This window comes from Saccoglossus kowalevskii, chromosome 14 (genome assembly GCF_978046115.1).
Source record: "Saccoglossus kowalevskii chromosome 14, keSacKowa6.1, whole genome shotgun sequence".
NCBI classification, from domain to species: Eukaryota; Metazoa; Hemichordata; class Enteropneusta; family Harrimaniidae; genus Saccoglossus; species Saccoglossus kowalevskii.
This window is the reverse complement of record NC_140654.1, coordinates 29,954,604-29,978,684: the sequence shown is the minus strand read 5'-3', so window position 1 is coordinate 29,978,684 and position 24,081 is coordinate 29,954,604. Positions and strand designations below refer to the sequence as shown.

The 24,081-nt window shown below is 36.4% G+C and overlaps 1 protein-coding gene across 1 annotated transcript; it reads right to left on the bottom strand.

The window, feature by feature from the left end:
• Positions 1-18,124: 18,124 nt before the first annotated feature.
• On the bottom strand, positions 18,125-20,902 carry LOC146734674 (uncharacterized). Its single transcript, XM_085507596.1, has 3 exons — positions 19,355-20,902; positions 18,580-18,586; positions 18,125-18,177 (listed from the first exon to the last, which is right to left on the bottom strand). Exons 1-3 carry the CDS (start codon positions 20,900-20,902, stop codon positions 18,125-18,127), a joined length of 1,608 nt encoding a protein of 535 aa, XP_085363722.1.
• Between the last annotated feature and the right edge of the window lie 3,179 nt (positions 20,903-24,081).

Genomic DNA, 24,081 nt, shown 5'->3' with positions numbered 1-24,081 from the left:
TATAAGGCCATGTATGATGGTTTCATTTTTCTTATGGAAAACAATTTTAATTAAAAACTTCTATGCTCCTGTACCCAACCGTGGGGGTTCATCACACTAAACAACAGGTGTCACTATTACTAAGATAAATGTACTTTTTTTTCATTAAAATTACTGAATGCTTATACATATGTACTAAAACGTTAGTTAACATTTAATATCAGGCAATGCATTGGTTCATTACCCTGGCTACGTGTTAAAATGGGTATGAATTCATTTTGGATAAGTACGTACATAACCGACCAATCTTGGACTTTATTTCAATGTGTTGGTCAGGGTTCTGACCCTGTGTATTTTTCGGTGGGTACCGTTTAATTTCACTACCCTGGCTACGTGTTAAAATGGTTATGAATTCATTTTGGATAAGTACGTACATAACCGACCAATCTTGGACTTTATTTCAATGTGTTGGTCAGGGTTCTGACCCTGTGTATTTTTCGGTGGGTACCGTTTAATTTCACTACCCTGGCTACGTGTTAAAATGGGTATGAATTCATTTTGGATAAGTACGTACATAACCGACCAATCTTGGACTTTATTTCAATGTGTTGGTCAGGGTTCTGACCCTGTGTATTTTTCGGTGGGTACCGTTTAATTTCACTACCCTGGCTACGTGTTAAAATGGGTATGAATTCATTTTGGATAAGTACGTACATAACCGACCAATCTTGGACTTTATTTCAATGTGTTGGTCAGGGTTCTGACCCTGTGTATTTTTCGGTGGGTACCGTTTAATTTCACTACCCTGGCTACGTGTTAAAATGGTTATGAATTCATTTTGGATAAGTACGTACATAACCGACCAATCTTGGACTTTATTTTGCATGCAGGTAAGGTACACCTACAGACATAACTGTGGACATTCAGTTCTTTTTATTTAGATCATGGCAATTTTTTGGTCAGAGCGCCCTCTAGTTTTGTGGAGAATCATGTTCATTTGGAATGCTCTGATTGGATGGAAGTTCAAGCCTAGCAAGGTGTGATAGAATTGGCCTGTTATGTTCAGATTCAAATAAGCATGAACCACTAATTTGACAGGGAAGTGATACTTATAATGCAGCAAGCTGTTCTAATTGCTGTTGTGGTAGAGTTTTTCTATTTTCCTGTCAAATGCATTTATTGGTCCACTGAAAAATGAAAATAATGTTCCCTGTAACTTAGACTCTTATTGATCAAGGCATTTTAAAAATCATGGGTGTTAACTCCCCTCAAGTTATGACCCGTTGTCCCCTACAGAATAATGGTTGCATCTAATATTAAAATAAAGATGGCGGAGTATAGCGTTGATTCATCTCGTTCTACTCTGGATTACTTGGAGTCAATAAAGATCCTAGAAAGTTAGTATTTATATGCCTGTGTGTTTTTTGTTTGTTTGTTTTTTCACTGTCTTTGACTTTCCCAGTATGTTTGTTGCTGTTGACAACAATTCAGTCCTCTGCCAGGCTTCAGTCAATGTTTTTCTTCACTACCTACCCAACTCCTCGTCGGGCACTATGTAGCTGGTGTGGTATATTTATCACAGACAGTAGGGCAATTGTCACATTTAGTGCTCCAAGAAAATATTCTCTGTCCATGTGTATTTATATAAATAGATGCAGTTTCTTTGGCTTGAATAACGATCACTGGCTTCGTACATACAGGTATACTGGTTTACCTGTTTCTAGTTGAAATATAGCCAATCTTATTAACCAAGACAGTTGGACATTTGCCACATGTCACAACACTCATTTCCAAGTGCCATAGCTTGAAACAAGTAGTCAAATCTGATATTGGCTGGAGCTTTAGTTTATATGGACATGGTAAATGGCAAACTAGATGGTCAGAAAGTAATAAAAATAATCACAGCTTTACTCCACCCACCCCACTATGAAGTAAAAGGCTGTTTATAAGGCCATGTATGATGGTTTCATTTTTCTTATGGAAAACAATTTTAATTAAAAACTTCTATGCTCCTGTACCCAACCGTGGGGGTTCATCACACTAAACAACAGGTGTCACTATTACTAAGATAAATGTACTTTTTTTTCATTAAAATTACTGAATGCTTATACATATGTACTAAAACGTTAGTTAACATTTAATATCAGGCAATGCATTGGTTCATTACCCTGGCTACGTGTTAAAATGGGTATGAATTCATTTTGGATAAGTACGTACATAACCGACCAATCTTGGACTTTATTTCAATGTGTTGGTCAGGGTTCTGACCCTGTGTATTTTTCGGTGGGTACCGTTTAATTTCACTACCCTGGCTACGTGTTAAAATGGTTATGAATTCATTTTGGATAAGTACGTACATAACCGACCAATCTTGGACTTTATTTCAATGTGTTGGTCAGGGTTCTGACCCTGTGTATTTTTCGGTGGGTACCGTTTAATTTCACTACCCTGGCTACGTGTTAAAATGGGTATGAATTCATTTTGGATAAGTACGTACATAACCGACCAATCTTGGACTTTATTTCAATGTGTTGGTCAGGGTTCTGACCCTGTGTATTTTTCGGTGGGTACCGTTTAATTTCACTACCCTGGCTACGTGTTAAAATGGTTATGAATTCATTTTGGATAAGTACGTACATAACCGACCAATCTTGGACTTTATTTTGCATGCAGGTAAGGTACACCTACAGACATAACTGTGGACATTCAGTTCTTTTTATTTAGATCATGGCAATTTTTTGGTCAGAGCGCCCTCTAGTTTTGTGGAGAATCATGTTCATTTGGAATGCTCTGATTGGATGGAAGTTCAAGCCTAGCAAGGTGTGATAGAATTGGCCTGTTATGTTCAGATTCAAATAAGCATGAACCACTAATTTGACAGGGAAGTGATACTTATAATGCAGCAAGCTGTTCTAATTGCTGTTGTGGTAGAGTTTTTCTATTTTCCTGTCAAATGCATTTATTGGTCCACTGAAAAATGAAAATAATGTTCCCTGTAACTTAGACTCTTATTGATCAAGGCATTTTAAAAATCATGGGTGTTAACTCCCCTCAAGTTATGACCCGTTGTCCCCTACAGAATAATGGTTGCATCTAATATTAAAATAAAGATGGCGGAGTATAGCGTTGATTCATCTCGTTCTACTCTGGATTACTTGGAGTCAATAAAGATCCTAGAAAGTTAGTATTTATATGCCTGTGTGTTTTTTGTTTGTTTGTTTTTTCACTGTCTTTGACTTTCCCAGTATGTTTGTTGCTGTTGACAACAATTCAGTCCTCTGCCAGGCTTCAGTCAATGTTTTTCTTCACTACCTACCCAACTCCTCGTCGGGCACTATGTAGCTGGTGTGGTATATTTATCACAGACAGTAGGGCAATTGTCACATTTAGTGCTCCAAGAAAATATTCTCTGTCCATGTGTATTTATATAAATAGATGCAGTTTCTTTGGCTTGAATAACGATCACTGGCTTCGTACATACAGGTATACTGGTTTACCTGTTTCTAGTTGAAATATAGCCAATCTTATTAACCAAGACAGTTGGACATTTGCCACATGTCACAACACTCATTTCCAAGTGCCATAGCTTGAAACAAGTAGTCAAATCTGATATTGGCTGGAGCTTTAGTTTATATGGACATGGTAAATGGCAAACTAGATGGTCAGAAAGTAATAAAAATAATCACAGCTTTACTCCACCCACCCCACTATGAAGTAAAAGGCTGTTTATAAGGCCATGTATGATGGTTTCATTTTTCTTATGGAAAACAATTTTAATTAAAAACTTCTATGCTCCTGTACCCAACCGTGGGGGTTCATCACACTAAACAACAGGTGTCACTATTACTAAGATAAATGTACTTTTTTTTCATTAAAATTACTGAATGCTTATACATATGTACTAAAACGTTAGTTAACATTTAATATCAGGCAATGCATTGGTTCATTACCCTGGCTACGTGTTAAAATGGGTATGAATTCATTTTGGATAAGTACGTACATAACCGACCAATCTTGGACTTTATTTCAATGTGTTGGTCAGGGTTCTGACCCTGTGTATTTTTCGGTGGGTACCGTTTAATTTCACTACCCTGGCTACGTGTTAAAATGGTTATGAATTCATTTTGGATAAGTACGTACATAACCGACCAATCTTGGACTTTATTTCAATGTGTTGGTCAGGGTTCTGACCCTGTGTATTTTTCGGTGGGTACCGTTTAATTTCACTACCCTGGCTACGTGTTAAAATGGGTATGAATTCATTTTGGATAAGTACGTACATAACCGACCAATCTTGGACTTTATTTCAATGTGTTGGTCAGGGTTCTGACCCTGTGTATTTTTCGGTGGGTACCGTTTAATTTCACTACCCTGGCTACGTGTTAAAATGGGTATGAATTCATTTTGGATAAGTACGTACATAACCGACCAATCTTGGACTTTATTTCAATGTGTTGGTCAGGGTTCTGACCCTGTGTATTTTTCGGTGGGTACCGTTTAATTTCACTACCCTGGCTACGTGTTAAAATGGTTATGAATTCATTTTGGATAAGTACGTACATAACCGACTAATCTTGGACTTTATTTTGCATGCAGGTAAGGTACACCTACAGACATAACTGTGGACATTCAGTTCTTTTTATTTAGATCATGGCAATTTTTTGGTCAGAGCGCCCTCTAGTATTGTAGAGAATCATGTTCATTTGGAATGCTCTGATTGGATGGAAGTTCAAGCCTAGCAAGGTGTGATAGAATTGGCCTGTTATGTTCAGATTCAAATAAGCATGAACCACTAATTTGACAGGGAAGTGATACTTATAATGCAGCAAGCTGTTCTAATTGCTGTTGTGGTAGAGTTTTTCTATTTTCCTGTCAAATGCATTTATTGGTCCACTGAAAAATGAAAATAATGTTCCCTGTAACTTAGACTCTTATTGATCAAGGCATTTTAAAAATCATGGGTGTTAACTCCCCTCAAGTTATGACCCGTTGTCCCCTACAGAATAATGGTTGCATCTAATATTAAAATAAAGATGGCGGAGTATAGCGTTGATTCATCTCGTTCTACTCTGGATTACTTGGAGTCAATAAAGATCCTAGAAAGTTAGTATTTATATGCCTGTGTGTTTTTTGTTTGTTTGTTTTTTCACTGTCTTTGACTTTCCCAGTATGTTTGTTGCTGTTGACAACAATTCAGTCCTCTGCCAGGCTTCAGTCAATGTTTTTCTTCACTACCTACCCAACTCCTCGTCGGGCACTATGTAGCTGGTGTGGTATATTTATCACAGACAGTAGGGCAATTGTCACATTTAGTGCTCCAAGAAAATATTCTCTGTCCATGTGTATTTATATAAATAGATGCAGTTTCTTTGGCTTGAATAACGATCACTGGCTTCGTACATACAGGTATACTGGTTTACCTGTTTCTAGTTGAAATATAGCCAATCTTATTAACCAAGACAGTTGGACATTTGCCACATGTCACAACACTCATTTCCAAGTGCCATAGCTTGAAACAAGTAGTCAAATCTGATATTGGCTGGAGCTTTAGTTTATATGGACATGGTAAATGGCAAACTAGATGGTCAGAAAGTAATAAAAATAATCACAGCTTTACTCCACCCACCCCACTATGAAGTAAAAGGCTGTTTATAAGGCCATGTATGATGGTTTCATTTTTCTTATGGAAAACAATTTTAATTAAAAACTTCTATGCTCCTGTACCCAACCGTGGGGGTTCATCACACTAAACAACAGGTGTCACTATTACTAAGATAAATGTACTTTTTTTTCATTAAAATTACTGAATGCTTATACATATGTACTAAAACGTTAGTTAACATTTAATATCAGGCAATGCATTGGTTCATTACCCTGGCTACGTGTTAAAATGGGTATGAATTCATTTTGGATAAGTACGTACATAACCGACCAATCTTGGACTTTATTTCAATGTGTTGGTCAGGGTTCTGACCCTGTGTATTTTTCGGTGGGTACCGTTTAATTTCACTACCCTGGCTACGTGTTAAAATGGTTATGAATTCATTTTGGATAAGTACGTACATAACCGACCAATCTTGGACTTTATTTCAATGTGTTGGTCAGGGTTCTGACCCTGTGTATTTTTCGGTGGGTACCGTTTAATTTCACTACCCTGGCTACGTGTTAAAATGGGTATGAATTCATTTTGGATAAGTACGTACATAACCGACCAATCTTGGACTTTATTTCAATGTGTTGGTCAGGGTTCTGACCCTGTGTATTTTTCGGTGGGTACCGTTTAATTTCACTACCCTGGCTACGTGTTAAAATGGGTATGAATTCATTTTGGATAAGTACGTACATAACCGACCAATCTTGGACTTTATTTCAATGTGTTGGTCAGGGTTCTGACCCTGTGTATTTTTCGGTGGGTACCGTTTAATTTCACTACCCTGGCTACGTGTTAAAATGGTTATGAATTCATTTTGGATAAGTACGTACATAACCGACCAATCTTGGACTTTATTTTGCATGCAGGTAAGGTACACCTACAGACATAACTGTGGACATTCAGTTCTTTTTATTTAGATCATGGCAATTTTTTGGTCAGAGCGCCCTCTAGTTTTGTGGAGAATCATGTTCATTTGGAATGCTCTGATTGGATGGAAGTTCAAGCCTAGCAAGGTGTGATAGAATTGGCCTGTTATGTTCAGATTCAAATAAGCATGAACCACTAATTTGACAGGGAAGTGATACTTATAATGCAGCAAGCTGTTCTAATTGCTGTTGTGGTAGAGTTTTTCTATTTTCCTGTCAAATGCATTTATTGGTCCACTGAAAAATGAAAATAATGTTCCCTGTAACTTAGACTCTTATTGATCAAGGCATTTTAAAAATCATGGGTGTTAACTCCCCTCAAGTTATGACCCGTTGTCCCCTACAGAATAATGGTTGCATCTAATATTAAAATAAAGATGGCGGAGTATAGCGTTGATTCATCTCGTTCTACTCTGGATTACTTGGAGTCAATAAAGATCCTAGAAAGTTAGTATTTATATGCCTGTGTGTTTTTTGTTTGTTTGTTTTTTCACTGTCTTTGACTTTCCCAGTATGTTTGTTGCTGTTGACAACAATTCAGTCCTCTGCCAGGCTTCAGTCAATGTTTTTCTTCACTACCTACCCAACTCCTCGTCGGGCACTATGTAGCTGGTGTGGTATATTTATCACAGACAGTAGGGCAATTGTCACATTTAGTGCTCCAAGAAAATATTCTCTGTCCATGTGTATTTATATAAATAGATGCAGTTTCTTTGGCTTGAATAACGATCACTGGCTTCGTACATACAGGTATACTGGTTTACCTGTTTCTAGTTGAAATATAGCCAATCTTATTAACCAAGACAGTTGGACATTTGCCACATGTCACAACACTCATTTCCAAGTGCCATAGCTTGAAACAAGTAGTCAAATCTGATATTGGCTGGAGCTTTAGTTTATATGGACATGGTAAATGGCAAACTAGATGGTCAGAAAGTAATAAAAATAATCACAGCTTTACTCCACCCACCCCACTATGAAGTAAAAGGCTGTTTATAAGGCCATGTATGATGGTTTCATTTTTCTTATGGAAAACAATTTTAATTAAAAACTTCTATGCTCCTGTACCCAACCGTGGGGGTTCATCACACTAAACAACAGGTGTCACTATTACTAAGATAAATGTACTTTTTTTTCATTAAAATTACTGAATGCTTATACATATGTACTAAAACGTTAGTTAACATTTAATATCAGGCAATGCATTGGTTCATTACCCTGGCTACGTGTTAAAATGGGTATGAATTCATTTTGGATAAGTACGTACATAACCGACCAATCTTGGACTTTATTTCAATGTGTTGGTCAGGGTTCTGACCCTGTGTATTTTTCGGTGGGTACCGTTTAATTTCACTACCCTGGCTACGTGTTAAAATGGTTATGAATTCATTTTGGATAAGTACGTACATAACCGACCAATCTTGGACTTTATTTCAATGTGTTGGTCAGGGTTCTGACCCTGTGTATTTTTCGGTGGGTACCGTTTAATTTCACTACCCTGGCTACGTGTTAAAATGGGTATGAATTCATTTTGGATAAGTACGTACATAACCGACCAATCTTGGACTTTATTTCAATGTGTTGGTCAGGGTTCTGACCCTGTGTATTTTTCGGTGGGTACCGTTTAATTTCACTACCCTGGCTACGTGTTAAAATGGTTATGAATTCATTTTGGATAAGTACGTACATAACCGACCAATCTTGGACTTTATTTTGCATGCAGGTAAGGTACACCTACAGACATAACTGTGGACATTCAGTTCTTTTTATTTAGATCATGGCAATTTTTTGGTCAGAGCGCCCTCTAGTTTTGTGGAGAATCATGTTCATTTGGAATGCTCTGATTGGATGGAAGTTCAAGCCTAGCAAGGTGTGATAGAATTGGCCTGTTATGTTCAGATTCAAATAAGCATGAACCACTAATTTGACAGGGAAGTGATACTTATAATGCAGCAAGCTGTTCTAATTGCTGTTGTGGTAGAGTTTTTCTATTTTCCTGTCAAATGCATTTATTGGTCCACTGAAAAATGAAAATAATGTTCCCTGTAACTTAGACTCTTATTGATCAAGGCATTTTAAAAATCATGGGTGTTAACTCCCCTCAAGTTATGACCCGTTGTCCCCTACAGAATAATGGTTGCATCTAATATTAAAATAAAGATGGCGGAGTATAGCGTTGATTCATCTCGTTCTACTCTGGATTACTTGGAGTCAATAAAGATCCTAGAAAGTTAGTATTTATATGCCTGTGTGTTTTTTGTTTGTTTGTTTTTTCACTGTCTTTGACTTTCCCAGTATGTTTGTTGCTGTTGACAACAATTCAGTCCTCTGCCAGGCTTCAGTCAATGTTTTTCTTCACTACCTACCCAACTCCTCGTCGGGCACTATGTAGCTGGTGTGGTATATTTATCACAGACAGTAGGGCAATTGTCACATTTAGTGCTCCAAGAAAATATTCTCTGTCCATGTGTATTTATATAAATAGATGCAGTTTCTTTGGCTTGAATAACGATCACTGGCTTCGTACATACAGGTATACTGGTTTACCTGTTTCTAGTTGAAATATAGCCAATCTTATTAACCAAGACAGTTGGACATTTGCCACATGTCACAACACTCATTTCCAAGTGCCATAGCTTGAAACAAGTAGTCAAATCTGATATTGGCTGGAGCTTTAGTTTATATGGACATGGTAAATGGCAAACTAGATGGTCAGAAAGTAATAAAAATAATCACAGCTTTACTCCACCCACCCCACTATGAAGTAAAAGGCTGTTTATAAGGCCATGTATGATGGTTTCATTTTTCTTATGGAAAACAATTTTAATTAAAAACTTCTATGCTCCTGTACCCAACCGTGGGGGTTCATCACACTAAACAACAGGTGTCACTATTACTAAGATAAATGTACTTTTTTTTCATTAAAATTACTGAATGCTTATACATATGTACTAAAACGTTAGTTAACATTTAATATCAGGCAATGCATTGGTTCATTACCCTGGCTACGTGTTAAAATGGGTATGAATTCATTTTGGATAAGTACGTACATAACCGACCAATCTTGGACTTTATTTCAATGTGTTGGTCAGGGTTCTGACCCTGTGTATTTTTCGGTGGGTACCGTTTAATTTCACTACCCTGGCTACGTGTTAAAATGGTTATGAATTCATTTTGGATAGTACGTACATAACCGACCAATCTTGGACTTTATTTCAATGTGTTGGTCAGGGTTCTGACCCTGTGTATTTTTCGGTGGGTACCGTTTAATTTCACTACCCTGGCTACGTGTTAAAATGGGTATGAATTCATTTTGGATAAGTACGTACATAACCGACCAATCTTGGACTTTATTTCAATGTGTTGGTCAGGGTTCTGACCCTGTGTATTTTTCGGTGGGTACCGTTTAATTTCACTACCCTGGCTACGTGTTAAAATGGTTATGAATTCATTTTGGATAAGTACGTACATAACCGACCAATCTTGGACTTTATTTTGCATGCAGGTAAGGTACACCTACAGACATAACTGTGGACATTCAGTTCTTTTTATTTAGATCATGGCAATTTTTTGGTCAGAGCGCCCTCTAGTTTTGTGGAGAATCATGTTCATTTGGAATGCTCTGATTGGATGGAAGTTCAAGCCTAGCAAGGTGTGATAGAATTGGCCTGTTATGTTCAGATTCAAATAAGCATGAACCACTAATTTGACAGGGAAGTGATACTTATAATGCAGCAAGCTGTTCTAATTGCTGTTGTGGTAGAGTTTTTCTATTTTCCTGTCAAATGCATTTATTGGTCCACTGAAAAATGAAAATAATGTTCCCTGTAACTTAGACTCTTATTGATCAAGGCATTTTAAAAATCATGGGTGTTAACTCCCCTCAAGTTATGACCCGTTGTCCCCTACAGAATAATGGTTGCATCTAATATTAAAATAAAGATGGCGGAGTATAGCGTTGATTCATCTCGTTCTACTCTGGATTACTTGGAGTCAATAAAGATCCTAGAAAGTTAGTATTTATATGCCTGTGTGTTTTTTGTTTGTTTGTTTTTTCACTGTCTTTGACTTTCCCAGTATGTTTGTTGCTGTTGACAACAATTCAGTCCTCTGCCAGGCTTCAGTCAATGTTTTTCTTCACTACCTACCCAACTCCTCGTCGGGCACTATGTAGCTGGTGTGGTATATTTATCACAGACAGTAGGGCAATTGTCACATTTAGTGCTCCAAGAAAATATTCTCTGTCCATGTGTATTTATATAAATAGATGCAGTTTCTTTGGCTTGAATAACGATCACTGGCTTCGTACATACAGGTATACTGGTTTACCTGTTTCTAGTTGAAATATAGCCAATCTTATTAACCAAGACAGTTGGACATTTGCCACATGTCACAACACTCATTTCCAAGTGCCATAGCTTGAAACAAGTAGTCAAATCTGATATTGGCTGGAGCTTTAGTTTATATGGACATGGTAAATGGCAAACTAGATGGTCAGAAAGTAATAAAAATAATCACAGCTTTACTCCACCCACCCCACTATGAAGTAAAAGGCTGTTTATAAGGCCATGTATGATGGTTTCATTTTTCTTATGGAAAACAATTTTAATTAAAAACTTCTATGCTCCTGTACCCAACCGTGGGGGTTCATCACACTAAACAACAGGTGTCACTATTACTAAGATAAATGTACTTTTTTTTCATTAAAATTACTGAATGCTTATACATATGTACTAAAACGTTAGTTAACATTTAATATCAGGCAATGCATTGGTTCATTACCCTGGCTACGTGTTAAAATGGGTATGAATTCATTTTGGATAAGTACGTACATAACCGACCAATCTTGGACTTTATTTCAATGTGTTGGTCAGGGTTCTGACCCTGTGTATTTTTCGGTGGGTACCGTTTAATTTCACTACCCTGGCTACGTGTTAAAATGGTTATGAATTCATTTTGGATAAGTACGTACATAACCGACCAATCTTGGACTTTATTTCAATGTGTTGGTCAGGGTTCTGACCCTGTGTATTTTTCGGTGGGTACCGTTTAATTTCACTACCCTGGCTACGTGTTAAAATGGGTATGAATTCATTTTGGATAAGTACGTACATAACCGACCAATCTTGGACTTTATTTCAATGTGTTGGTCAGGGTTCTGACCCTGTGTATTTTTCGGTGGGTACCGTTTAATTTCACTACCCTGGCTACGTGTTAAAATGGGTATGAATTCATTTTGGATAAGTACGTACATAACCGACCAATCTTGGACTTTATTTCAATGTGTTGGTCAGGGTTCTGACCCTGTGTATTTTTTCGGTGGGTACCGTTTAATTTCACTACCCTGGCTACGTGTTAAAATGGTTATGAATTCATTTTGGATAAGTACGTACATAACCGACCAATCTTGGACTTTATTTTGCATGCAGGTAAGGTACACCTACAGACATAACTGTGGACATTCAGTTCTTTTTATTTAGATCATGGCAATTTTTTGGTCAGAGCGCCCTCTAGTTTTGTGGAGAATCATGTTCATTTGGAATGCTCTGATTGGATGGAAGTTCAAGCCTAGCAAGGTGTGATAGAATTGGCCTGTTATGTTCAGATTCAAATAAGCATGAACCACTAATTTGACAGGGAAGTGATACTTATAATGCAGCAAGCTGTTCTAATTGCTGTTGTGGTAGAGTTTTTCTATTTTCCTGTCAAATGCATTTATTGGTCCACTGAAAAATGAAAATAATGTTCCCTGTAACTTAGACTCTTATTGATCAAGGCATTTTAAAAATCATGGGTGTTAACTCCCCTCAAGTTATGACCCGTTGTCCCCTACAGAATAATGGTTGCATCTAATATTAAAATAAAGATGGCGGAGTATAGCGTTGATTCATCTCGTTCTACTCTGGATTACTTGGAGTCAATAAAGATCCTAGAAAGTTAGTATTTATATGCCTGTGTGTTTTTTGTTTGTTTGTTTTTTCACTGTCTTTGACTTTCCCAGTATGTTTGTTGCTGTTGACAACAATTCAGTCCTCTGCCAGGCTTCAGTCAATGTTTTTCTTCACTACCTACCCAACTCCTCGTCGGGCACTATGTAGCTGGTGTGGTATATTTATCACAGACAGTAGGGCAATTGTCACATTTAGTGCTCCAAGAAAATATTCTCTGTCCATGTGTATTTATATAAATAGATGCAGTTTCTTTGGCTTGAATAACGATCACTGGCTTCGTACATACAGGTATACTGGTTTACCTGTTTCTAGTTGAAATATAGCCAATCTTATTAACCAAGACAGTTGGACATTTGCCACATGTCACAACACTCATTTCCAAGTGCCATAGCTTGAAACAAGTAGTCAAATCTGATATTGGCTGGAGCTTTAGTTTATATGGACATGGTAAATGGCAAACTAGATGGTCAGAAAGTAATAAAAATAATCACAGCTTTACTCCACCCACCCCACTATGAAGTAAAAGGCTGTTTATAAGGCCATGTATGATGGTTTCATTTTTCTTATGGAAAACAATTTTAATTAAAAACTTCTATGCTCCTGTACCCAACCGTGGGGGTTCATCACACTAAACAACAGGTGTCACTATTACTAAGATAAATGTACTTTTTTTTCATTAAAATTACTGAATGCTTATACATATGTACTAAAACGTTAGTTAACATTTAATATCAGGCAATGCATTGGTTCATTACCCTGGCTACGTGTTAAAATGGGTATGAATTCATTTTGGATAAGTACGTACATAACCGACCAATCTTGGACTTTATTTCAATGTGTTGGTCAGGGTTCTGACCCTGTGTATTTTTCGGTGGGTACCGTTTAATTTCACTACCCTGGCTACGTGTTAAAATGGTTATGAATTCATTTTGGATAAGTACGTACATAACCGACCAATCTTGGACTTTATTTCAATGTGTTGGTCAGGGTTCTGACCCTGTGTATTTTTCGGTGGGTACCGTTTAATTTCACTACCCTGGCTACGTGTTAAAATGGGTATGAATTCATTTTGGATAAGTACGTACATAACCGACCAATCTTGGACTTTATTTCAATGTGTTGGTCAGGGTTCTGACCCTGTGTATTTTTCGGTGGGTACCGTTTAATTTCACTACCCTGGCTACGTGTTAAAATGGTTATGAATTCATTTTGGATAAGTACGTACATAACCGACCAATCTTGGACTTTATTTTGCATGCAGGTAAGGTACACCTACAGACATAACTGTGGACATTCAGTTCTTTTTATTTAGATCATGGCAATTTTTTGGTCAGAGCGCCCTCTAGTTTTGTGGAGAATCATGTTCATTTGGAATGCTCTGATTGGATGGAAGTTCAAGCCTAGCAAGGTGTGATAGAATTGGCCTGTTATGTTCAGATTCAAATAAGCATGAACCACTAATTTGACAGGGAAGTGATACTTATAATGCAGCAAGCTGTTCTAATTGCTGTTGTGGTAGAGTTTTTCTATTTTCCTGTCAAATGCATTTATTGGTCCACTGAAAAATGAAAATAATGTTCCCTGTAACTTAGACTCTTATTGATCAAGGCATTTTAAAAATCATGGGTGTTAACTCCCCTCAAGTTATGACCCGTTGTCCCCTACAGAATAATGGTTGCATCTAATATTAAAATAAAGATGGCGGAGTATAGCGTTGATTCATCTCGTTCTACTCTGGATTACTTGGAGTCAATAAAGATCCTAGAAAGTTAGTATTTATATGCCTGTGTGTTTTTTGTTTGTTTGTTTTTTCACTGTCTTTGACTTTCCCAGTATGTTTGTTGCTGTTGACAACAATTCAGTCCTCTGCCAGGCTTCAGTCAATGTTTTTCTTCACTACCTACCCAACTCCTCGTCGGGCACTATGTAGCTGGTGTGGTATATTTATCACAGACAGTAGGGCAATTGTCACATTTAGTGCTCCAAGAAAATATTCTCTGTCCATGTGTATTTATATAAATAGATGCAGTTTCTTTGGCTTGAATAACGATCACTGGCTTCGTACATACAGGTATACTGGTTTACCTGTTTCTAGTTGAAATATAGCCAATCTTATTAACCAAGACAGTTGGACATTTGCCACATGTCACAACACTCATTTCCAAGTGCCATAGCTTGAAACAAGTAGTCAAATCTGATATTGGCTGGAGCTTTAGTTTATATGGACATGGTAAATGGCAAACTAGATGGTCAGAAAGTAATAAAAATAATCACAGCTTTACTCCACCCACCCCACTATGAAGTAAAAGGCTGTTTATAAGGCCATGTATGATGGTTTCATTTTTCTTATGGAAAACAATTTTAATTAAAAACTTCTATGCTCCTGTACCCAACCGTGGGGGTTCATCACACTAAACAACAGGTGTCACTATTACTAAGATAAATGTACTTTTTTTTCATTAAAATTACTGATATATATATATATATATATATATATATATATATATATATATATATATATATATATATATATATATATATAGTCTCTTTAATCTTTATTCTATAATATTTAACTATTAAGCATGTATCTGAACGCCTAATTTGCATAGTGTTTGTCTAAATGACAATGTTTCATGGTAATGGGAATTTAAGGCATTTATGAAAAAATGGCACCAAAACAACCCAGTATTGAAATAAAACTAACTGGTTAAAGTAAGATTCCCAGATGCATGCTTTTCGGGGGCCCTTAAGCCCATTCAGCACTGTATTTTGTCTGCAATCGTTTACGGTTTTTTTGCTAAATCTTTTTTGCTTTTTTGTTTCTTGTTGCTTTTGGTCTTTTTGTTTTTTCTGTGCGTGTATTATGTCAAAGGTCAAAATAGTGTCTTTAAATGTTAGAGGTATTAGGGAAAAGTATAAACGGAAAGAAATATTTCAATTTTTACGTAAACAAAAAGCACATATTGTTTTACTACAGGAAACTTATTCAAGTCAAGGTGTCGAAAAGGTTTGGAAATCTGATTGGGGAGGCGAATTGTTTTTATGCCATGGTTCAAACCACAGAGCTGGCACCGCCGTTCTTATAAACAAATCTAGTGATCTGAATATTGGCAGAAATGTCAAAGATTTACAAGGTAGATACATCCTTTTAGAGTTGTCCAAGGGGGATTACACGTTCGTTATTGCAAATATTTATGCTCCAAATGCAACTACAGACCAGAAACAGTTTTTTACTAAGCTTAGTCACGAAATTAAAGTTAACTTTCCTCACTCTAACTGCATTATTGCAGGAGATTTTAATGTCCCCCTCGACCCGATTATAGATAAATACGGTAGCGGAATCGATAATAAAGGGCCTGCTAGAAGAACAATTTACAGCTTGATGAATGATTTGAAATTACTTGATTTGTATAGAAAATTTAACCCATCAAATTATCGGTTTACTTGGAGGCGTGGAAATTCTGGTTCACGATTGGATTACTTTTTGGTTCCCGAACGGTTACAAAACTCGGTCAAAAGTTGTAATATTATGCCAAGCATTCGTACTGACCATAGCATGATCCTTATGACCTTTGAAATTCCTGATTGTGGAAGAGGTCCCGGATTTTGGAAGTTTAATAACAGCCTTTTAAACGATGAAATTTATGTCGCGCAAATTGATGCTTTGATCATTGAAGTACAGAGAGAGTGTAACTGTTTGTGTTACAATGCTCAACAAACATTCGAATATTTAAAATTCAAAATCAGAGAGAAAACCATTATTTATAGTAAAAACAAGCAAAGGAATTTGCGTAACAAAGAGAACAACTTAAATAGAAAATTACAACAATTGGAAGAGCGTATTGATGAAACCCTTGATCAAGACATTTTGCTGCAATATGAGCAAGTGAAAAATGAACTGGAAAAGTTGATTGCGCAACAAATACAGGGGTCTATTATTCGGTCACGGGTAAATTGTCTCTCTCTCCGCAACACAAAGACAAGCTGTGATTACGTTATTGCCAAAGCCCGAAAAAGACCCACTTCATATACATAACTGGAGACCAATCTCACTACTAAATACAGATTATAAGCTTGCAAGTCGCTGTATAGCAGCAAGACTAAAGAAAGTATTACCTATTTTTATCCATGAAGATCAGTCCGCCTTTATAAAAGGCAGACGTATTACAGTGAATATTCGTCTAATTTGTGACATTATTGAATGGTGCGAAGAAACTGGTAATCAAGGTGCACTATTATTTCTAGACTATACTAAAGCATTCGATTCATTAGAATGGTCATTTAGGTATATAGCCTTAGACGCATTTAATTTCGGACCTTCATTAATAAAATGGGTACAAACATTCTATACAATCATTCAAAGTTGCGTTTTGAACAAAGGTGCCAGTACTGGGTGGTTTGAGGTTCACAGAGGGGTCAGACAAGGATGTCCTTTGTCCACTGCTCTATTTGTTGTTTCGATAGAACTACTTTTAATTCATATTAGAAATAATGAACGTATTAGGGGTATTACATTACCCTCTGGATACCAGCGAAAAATATCTGCTTATGCAGACGATACGACATTCATACTTAAAGACAGCTCATCCATTCAGACTTCCCTAAACATCTTATCTGATTTTAGTAATCAGTCCGGTTTGACTTTAAACTTAGAGAAGACAGATGGGGGATGGGTGCTTCCACAGGGCTTATCGCCATCTTTGGGTCCCGTTAGGGTACTTGGGGTGTATATAGGTCACGATAAATACGAAAATGAAAAACTTAATTTTTGGACAAAAATTAAAAAAATGAAAGATAAACTTCAGATTTGGAAATCGAGAGATTTAACCCTTCAAGGCAAAGCATTATTGGGCAAATGCTTCGGAGCCTCACAGTTAATTTACATCATGAATAGTATACCCGTACCAGTTAATGGTATTAAAGAAGCAGGCGCATATCTATTTAATTTTCTGTGGAAAGGAAAAAAACATCATATTAAGAACAATACCATGATTGGCCACTTTTCTCAAGGTGGCGTTAACTGTTTAGATCTTGAACTAATGAATAAAGCATTAAAATTAACGTGGATAAACAGAATATTAGAATCACAGTCATCCTGGTCCAATTTTCCAAACCATTATTTTAATAAATTGGGAGGGCTGGCCTTGCTTATGAATTGTAATTATTCGATTGACTCGCTCTCAGTCAAGATACCTATTTTTTATCGTGAAATTCTTAGTCACTGGGCAGAGTTCCAAAAATCACAAAATATTGCCGAACCTAAGCCAGGAATGCATATAATATGGAACAATAAGTGCGTACTTATTGATGGAAAATCGATATTTTACCGCAATTGGTTTGATCACGGTGTGAAGTACGTAAGTGATTTGACTGATGAGAATGGGGAGGTTTTGTCACTCAATCAGTTCCAGGCTAAATTTAATATAAAGTCAGATTTTATTAAATATTATGGTTTAACGTCCGCAATCCCCACAGAATGGAAATCAGCATTAAAACAGCGTACGTCGCCAAAGGAGACGAGACCTATTTGCGAAAACTATAGGCGATATAGCAAATTCAAATGTAATGACTACTACAATGTTTTAAGAAATTCAAAATTTGAGAAGGCCACTGCATTAAGCACCTTTGCTAGTAAACAATATACAGATGATGTAGACTGGCAGGAAGCCTGGAAACAAATTAAACAGATAACAATCAACGAAAAAATGCGCGGATTTCAGTATAAAATATTGCATCGAATTCTTGCGACAAATGTTTTTCTATACAAAAATAAGAAAATTGACGATGACAAATGCAAAAACTGTGACCTAAAAGAAGATTTAGAACACTTGCTGTGGGAATGTGAAGAAAGCCAGAAATTCTGGAAAAAATTTAAAATATTTTGGATAAATATATGTGCCGAAAATATCAATATTTGTAAAAAAGAGGTAATCTTTAATTCTGGTGGTAAAAGTAACTTTCAAGCCCTGTGGAAGCACTTAATTTTACTTGGGAAATACGAATTATATATTGCGAGGTTCAATAATTCTAAACCAAACTTAAACTTATTCATTGAAAGAGTAAAACAAACCTTTAACCTAGAAAAAGCAATTGCAGAACAATATAACAAATACGAAATATTTGTTAACAAATGGGAAAATATAATGAAATACCTAGAAAAATAAAAATGCTGTAAAAATATATATATATAACATGAGCGACTTTGACCTTGTTTTTTGTGTTTTTGTATTTGTATTTTGTTCAACTTTATTTGTTCTTTTTTTTGTATTTGTATTTAAAAACAGTTAATCAGTATTCTGTACATCACACTTTAATATACGATTAATTAAAATCTGTGCATTGTATTTATTACTTCACACTTTAATATACAATTAATTAAAATCTGTGCATTGTATTTATTACATCACACTTCAATATACGATTAATTAAAATCTGTGCAATGTATTTATTACATCACACTTTAATATAAGATTAATTAAAATCTGTGCATTGTATTTATTAATCACACTTCAATATACGATTAATTAAAATCTGTGCAATGTATTTATTACATCACACTTTAATATACGATTAATTAAAATCTGTGCATTGTATTTATTACATCACACTTTAATATACGATTAATTAAAATCTGTGCATTGTATTTATTACATCACACTTTAATATACGATTAAAAAAAAAAAAAAAAAAATGCCTTCAACAAAACTTGCATAATGATAAAAATACAGGGATGGTAGCAAGTCTGCCAAGATTGGGATTGAATAAAAAAACAGCCAGGATCTCATCTCAGATGCTTTCCAGTACTTGAAATGAGAACTGATCGCTCTTGGAATCCGAGAAATTACTGAAGGTGGTTTAATTTTCAAGAGTCGATCATCAATCAAATCAAGAGAACTGGTCAAGGAATACTCTTCTGAAGAATACAAAGAAGAAAACCATAAATTGTGCAAGCGTTTTGATATACCCATCAATGCTAAATGCATATAATCTATTGCTGTACTTCTAACGTAATCATAATGCCTACATCCCATTAAAAAAGAAGGGCCTTTAATTCCTTTTACAGGGGTTCCTGCAGCACTTGCTTCCATGGCATGTTTGAGGGATTCACTAGCCAATCGAGGGTTTCTGAGTGGGTTCTCTTTATCATATGGAAAGACGTGAACATGTCCACCTTTGCTAGTTTTGTGAGTTTCACCTGGCTGTAAGCATTTTGGACAACCAAAGTGCCCATTAAATTGCATGCAGTTCAGCATTAAACTTTTGGCAGGCAAATCAGCAGTTCCATAAAGAAGGAATGCTTTGATGTTTACAGTTTTCTTATTTATCAGAACATCAATACCAGTTGACTCAAGACTTTGTAAACTACGGTAAAGGGGGATAGAAAAACTTTCCATAAACGGCTTGTGTTCTCCAAACCACAACCCAGAGAAAATCATATTTTCTTTGAGTCTCCTGACCTTTGGGGGGAGCTCATTAATTGCCAAATACATCGGCCATATGGCATATTTAGAGCTTTTAAACACTGGCACTCCATCAGTATTCCACATAAATGATATATTGTATGGGTATTTGCTAGATAGTGGCCCATCATTATCTGATAAGTTGGTATATAGCTGGCCATCATAAATATCTTCAATACAGTTTTCACCTTTTTTTAAGCGTGTAAATCTGTGTTTCAGTGAATTCACAAAGGACTGTCTGCGAAAAAGATTATGCAGCTGTGCTTCAATAGGAATTTCCAGGAAGTAGGATTTTGCTTTCACAGCTGTCAGATCGCGGAGGCATAAGATGTTTCCACACATGGCTTGATTTATATTAACAGGTGACAAACAATGTGAACAAAAGTAGTGCTTAACTAAAGGAGAGTCAATTTCTGAGAAATACTTCTTGAAATTATAAAGGCTCTTTAAACCAGGATGTGTCTCAAGACAATGTAAACTAATCAATGTCAAGAGGTCTGTGAGTTGGGTTCCGCTGACAGAATGGTTAACTGTGTACATAAGAATTAGCAGCATGCTAACTGAAATCGACATATTATGACCTCTATAAATTGGCTTTTCTGATGTTTTATTTGTTCCAAGGCTTGGCTCACATCCATCAGTTTGTGGAGTTCTATCACCATCATCACCATCATCACTATCATCATCATCATCACCACCACCACCACCACTTTTTTCATAGCATTCATCAGATTTATGGTCACAGTCTACTTGGACAGTGTGTAAATTATTCTCTGTATTTCCAGGTGGGTGTCGACATGTAATTGAAGAGTGCAGCATCTTTTCCAATATATCATGTTCAGGAAAATTATTAGTGTCAGTGGGTTGTTTTTCCGGATTGCACACACCATCTTGACAAGTCTCTAGGTTTATGGTTGAAGCGACCTCCGGCATATAAAATTTATTATATTTTATTGGTCGTACGGCCCCTGAAGAGTTGACACGCCGTTTACGATCCATTAGCCAACTGTGAAAAACATTAAAAGCTTGATTAAACAATTCAAAACATTGATATTATGTAACCATCCTTAAAGTTTATTATACTGAACAATCGATGTTCTGTACGATTAAATATTAACTCTCACAGCCAAGGTGTTTATATGGCAATAGCAATTGTTGTCTTCTTGTTACAAATTTCATAGCACCACTCATTTCGCCCAACTTCCCATCCACTTCCGCTTTTCAATCACTTTTTTTCGCTTGATATTGCGACCGCTTGTTGAATTCGACCGGATAATTTCTGCTTTATTCTCGACCGCGCAAACGCTCGCTCGCACGCATTTAAAATTCAGACTACTAGACAGATTTTTCGAGGTTTACATGATTTAATGCTGTCTTTCCGGTTTTCATAGACGTTGAATAGCCGTCAAAAGTTCAAATACGCAATCTGACCCTTTGACCTAGATATGACTTGGTCCCGAAAGGTATTTTACTGCGTCTGTCACATCGTCCGCTTGCACGGTGTTGTTCCGTTCGGATATTCCTTCGCCGGAACATTCACCTTGAAAATTCATGATGCGTCTGTCAATTATATACACATCATTACTGTGAAGCAAAATGATAAAAATGGCAAAAAACTGCCGACTTATATAACTGGTCAGAAAAAAACAAAAACATGTAGATTTACCTCAAGCAAAATACCTCCAAAGGTAAACTAAAACCTAATGTTCCCTCGACAGAAATATTGGTCAGTTTGTCTTCGTTGTAGTTTATTTTTCAACCATTTCTCACGATTTTCGCAACCTTAGTTAACGACAACGCCGCCATCTTAGAATATACGAGAATAAAGCCAAGTCCCGCAAAACGATTACGTAACTTCAAGATAGACAGGAGCTATAAACCACGGACAGACTTTAATTAGAATGTCTATAAACCGTGTCCTGGTAAAAAAAATGTTTGGAATGTCGAACGCCTTGGTTTCTACCTCCATGTCTACACTAGGTTTAGAACGGGCATCGGTTCCGACATCTGTCATTCAATCAGCCGAGACAGGACAAACATTGATAGTAATTATGGGGATAATGTTCAGTAATTTGAGGGCTGACAACCCAAATAATTAAACCAGCCAATTAATGATGTAACAAAGCGTTGCAGTTGTCAATGAAGGGTAGTCGTACAATCCCAACTCCGGTGTCGACTCAAGTAGTCTTTTGTTTTGCTGGGACAGTCTTCAAAGTTATTCACTCGAGAAACTTCGGCATATTTTGAAAAAGAGGTACAATTAGACCTCAGTTCAAAAAAAAAATAGTCTGAGATATACTCATGTCCACGGCGAATCAGTTTTCTTTGCAAGTTGGGAAAATAGATAAAGCAGACGAGGGTCGATGATTTTCAGTACCGAAGAATAGAATAGAATATTGCTTTATCACAACGTTAAAGAAAATTTGACATTTCTTTTTTGGTTTCTACACATGTAGAAGGTAATAAAGCTAAAAACAAAACAAACAGTGTGACAAACAAACAAGAAAGAATATGATTTTCAAATTGTTAGTCGATTGGTAACCAAATATTAACGGCTACAACTAAATTTTTTTTTTCTGAAGCCCAACAAAATAATTATGCAATGTAAGCTCTGACTTTCGCGGTATGTAGTCCGTTTTTACTCGAAAACATTTGATCGAGCTCAGCCAATGATCGTGACTTAATTTTGAAAATGTAATGTCGAATTTTACCTACTTGGCTATGGCATCGTTATTTTTTGGAATAAACCAACATTGTTTCTCTGCTCTCTGTCAAAACATGTTAGCAATGCCTTTTTCACGTAATTGTCTCGATAATCGTCATTGAAAGAAGCAAGCGGCCCTGGGTACAAACGGAACACACAGTCCCACTCCATCAGCATGTCGTGGAACACTGCTAAATTCACAGACTATTTTTTACCATGAAACTATTGGTTTCTCTCAACTTATCCACAGTCACACTTCCATCCTACATTTAGAACGTTCTTGAACGATAACAGAATTTAATAATAGTTAATATTAATTGTATTTTCAGAATTTAACATTAAAACAACCATTTCGACCAGTGGATTGGGCGAGCGGTCGGCGTTTTCAATAAGCGAGCAGTGGTAAAAAGGCGATTAAAATTTGGCCGTTTTCCGGTCGGAAAAGACCGTGCGGCTGGAAGTTAAGCGATAAGTGGTTGATTGAAAAGCGATAAAAAGTTGGGTGAAATGAGTACTATACTTGTATACCAAACATCGCAGCACTACTTATATTTGTAAATGGGATGATAATAAACTTGTTTAGAAAATACTAGTGTATTAAATGTAGTTAAACTTACCTAGTCTTTTATCAATAGATAGTTCACGTAATAACAGTTTCTAACTAAGACCTTGACTGGGCTGGTCTGAAGCGAGATTTTTTGTCTTTCGAAAAAAATAAAACTTGCTTGTTAGCACGGCCAGAAGCACCTAAAATGTCTCACAGATCTACACAAACGGTGACGTACGCGCTCTTTGATTTAGATTTTCTATTTTGATGTACCAACAGTCTGAAAATAAAAAAGTAATATTTATATTGAACAGTCATATGTATTTGAGCTGGAAACAAATCTGAAATATTTATTTGTTGCTAAAATAGGTTAAATAATAACAATACTATGTGTAGATTTTACGGTTACGTAAACTGTCAATCGTAACATCGAAGTACAGTTACTGGATTGTAAAGCGGGAACTGTATATATAGCCGTCTGCTTGGTACAGCTTTTTAGCACCAAGTTTAGTGATAAAATCAGCAAAAATATTGGTGCGTTATTCTTGTATACATTCACGAAAATGTTGCATATAATCTCACAATAAGTTAAAAACCAAATCAGCATGGCCTTAATGCTATAGGAAGAAAATGCAGACGTTTGTACTCACCCTGTAGGAGCCAAGTTTTGACGTTCTAACCCTGCGTATTTACGCGGAACCTGACGTCATTGGCACCTGTCGGCACGTACGCATTGGCGTAAACACGCGCTGTTAAACCTTGTAGCAAACTGAAAACGATGCATTGACGTCAGAATTTTCGGCATTTTGCGGCAATTCCGAATTCCTTCACGATGTCGGTGTACATGTACATTTTGTGATA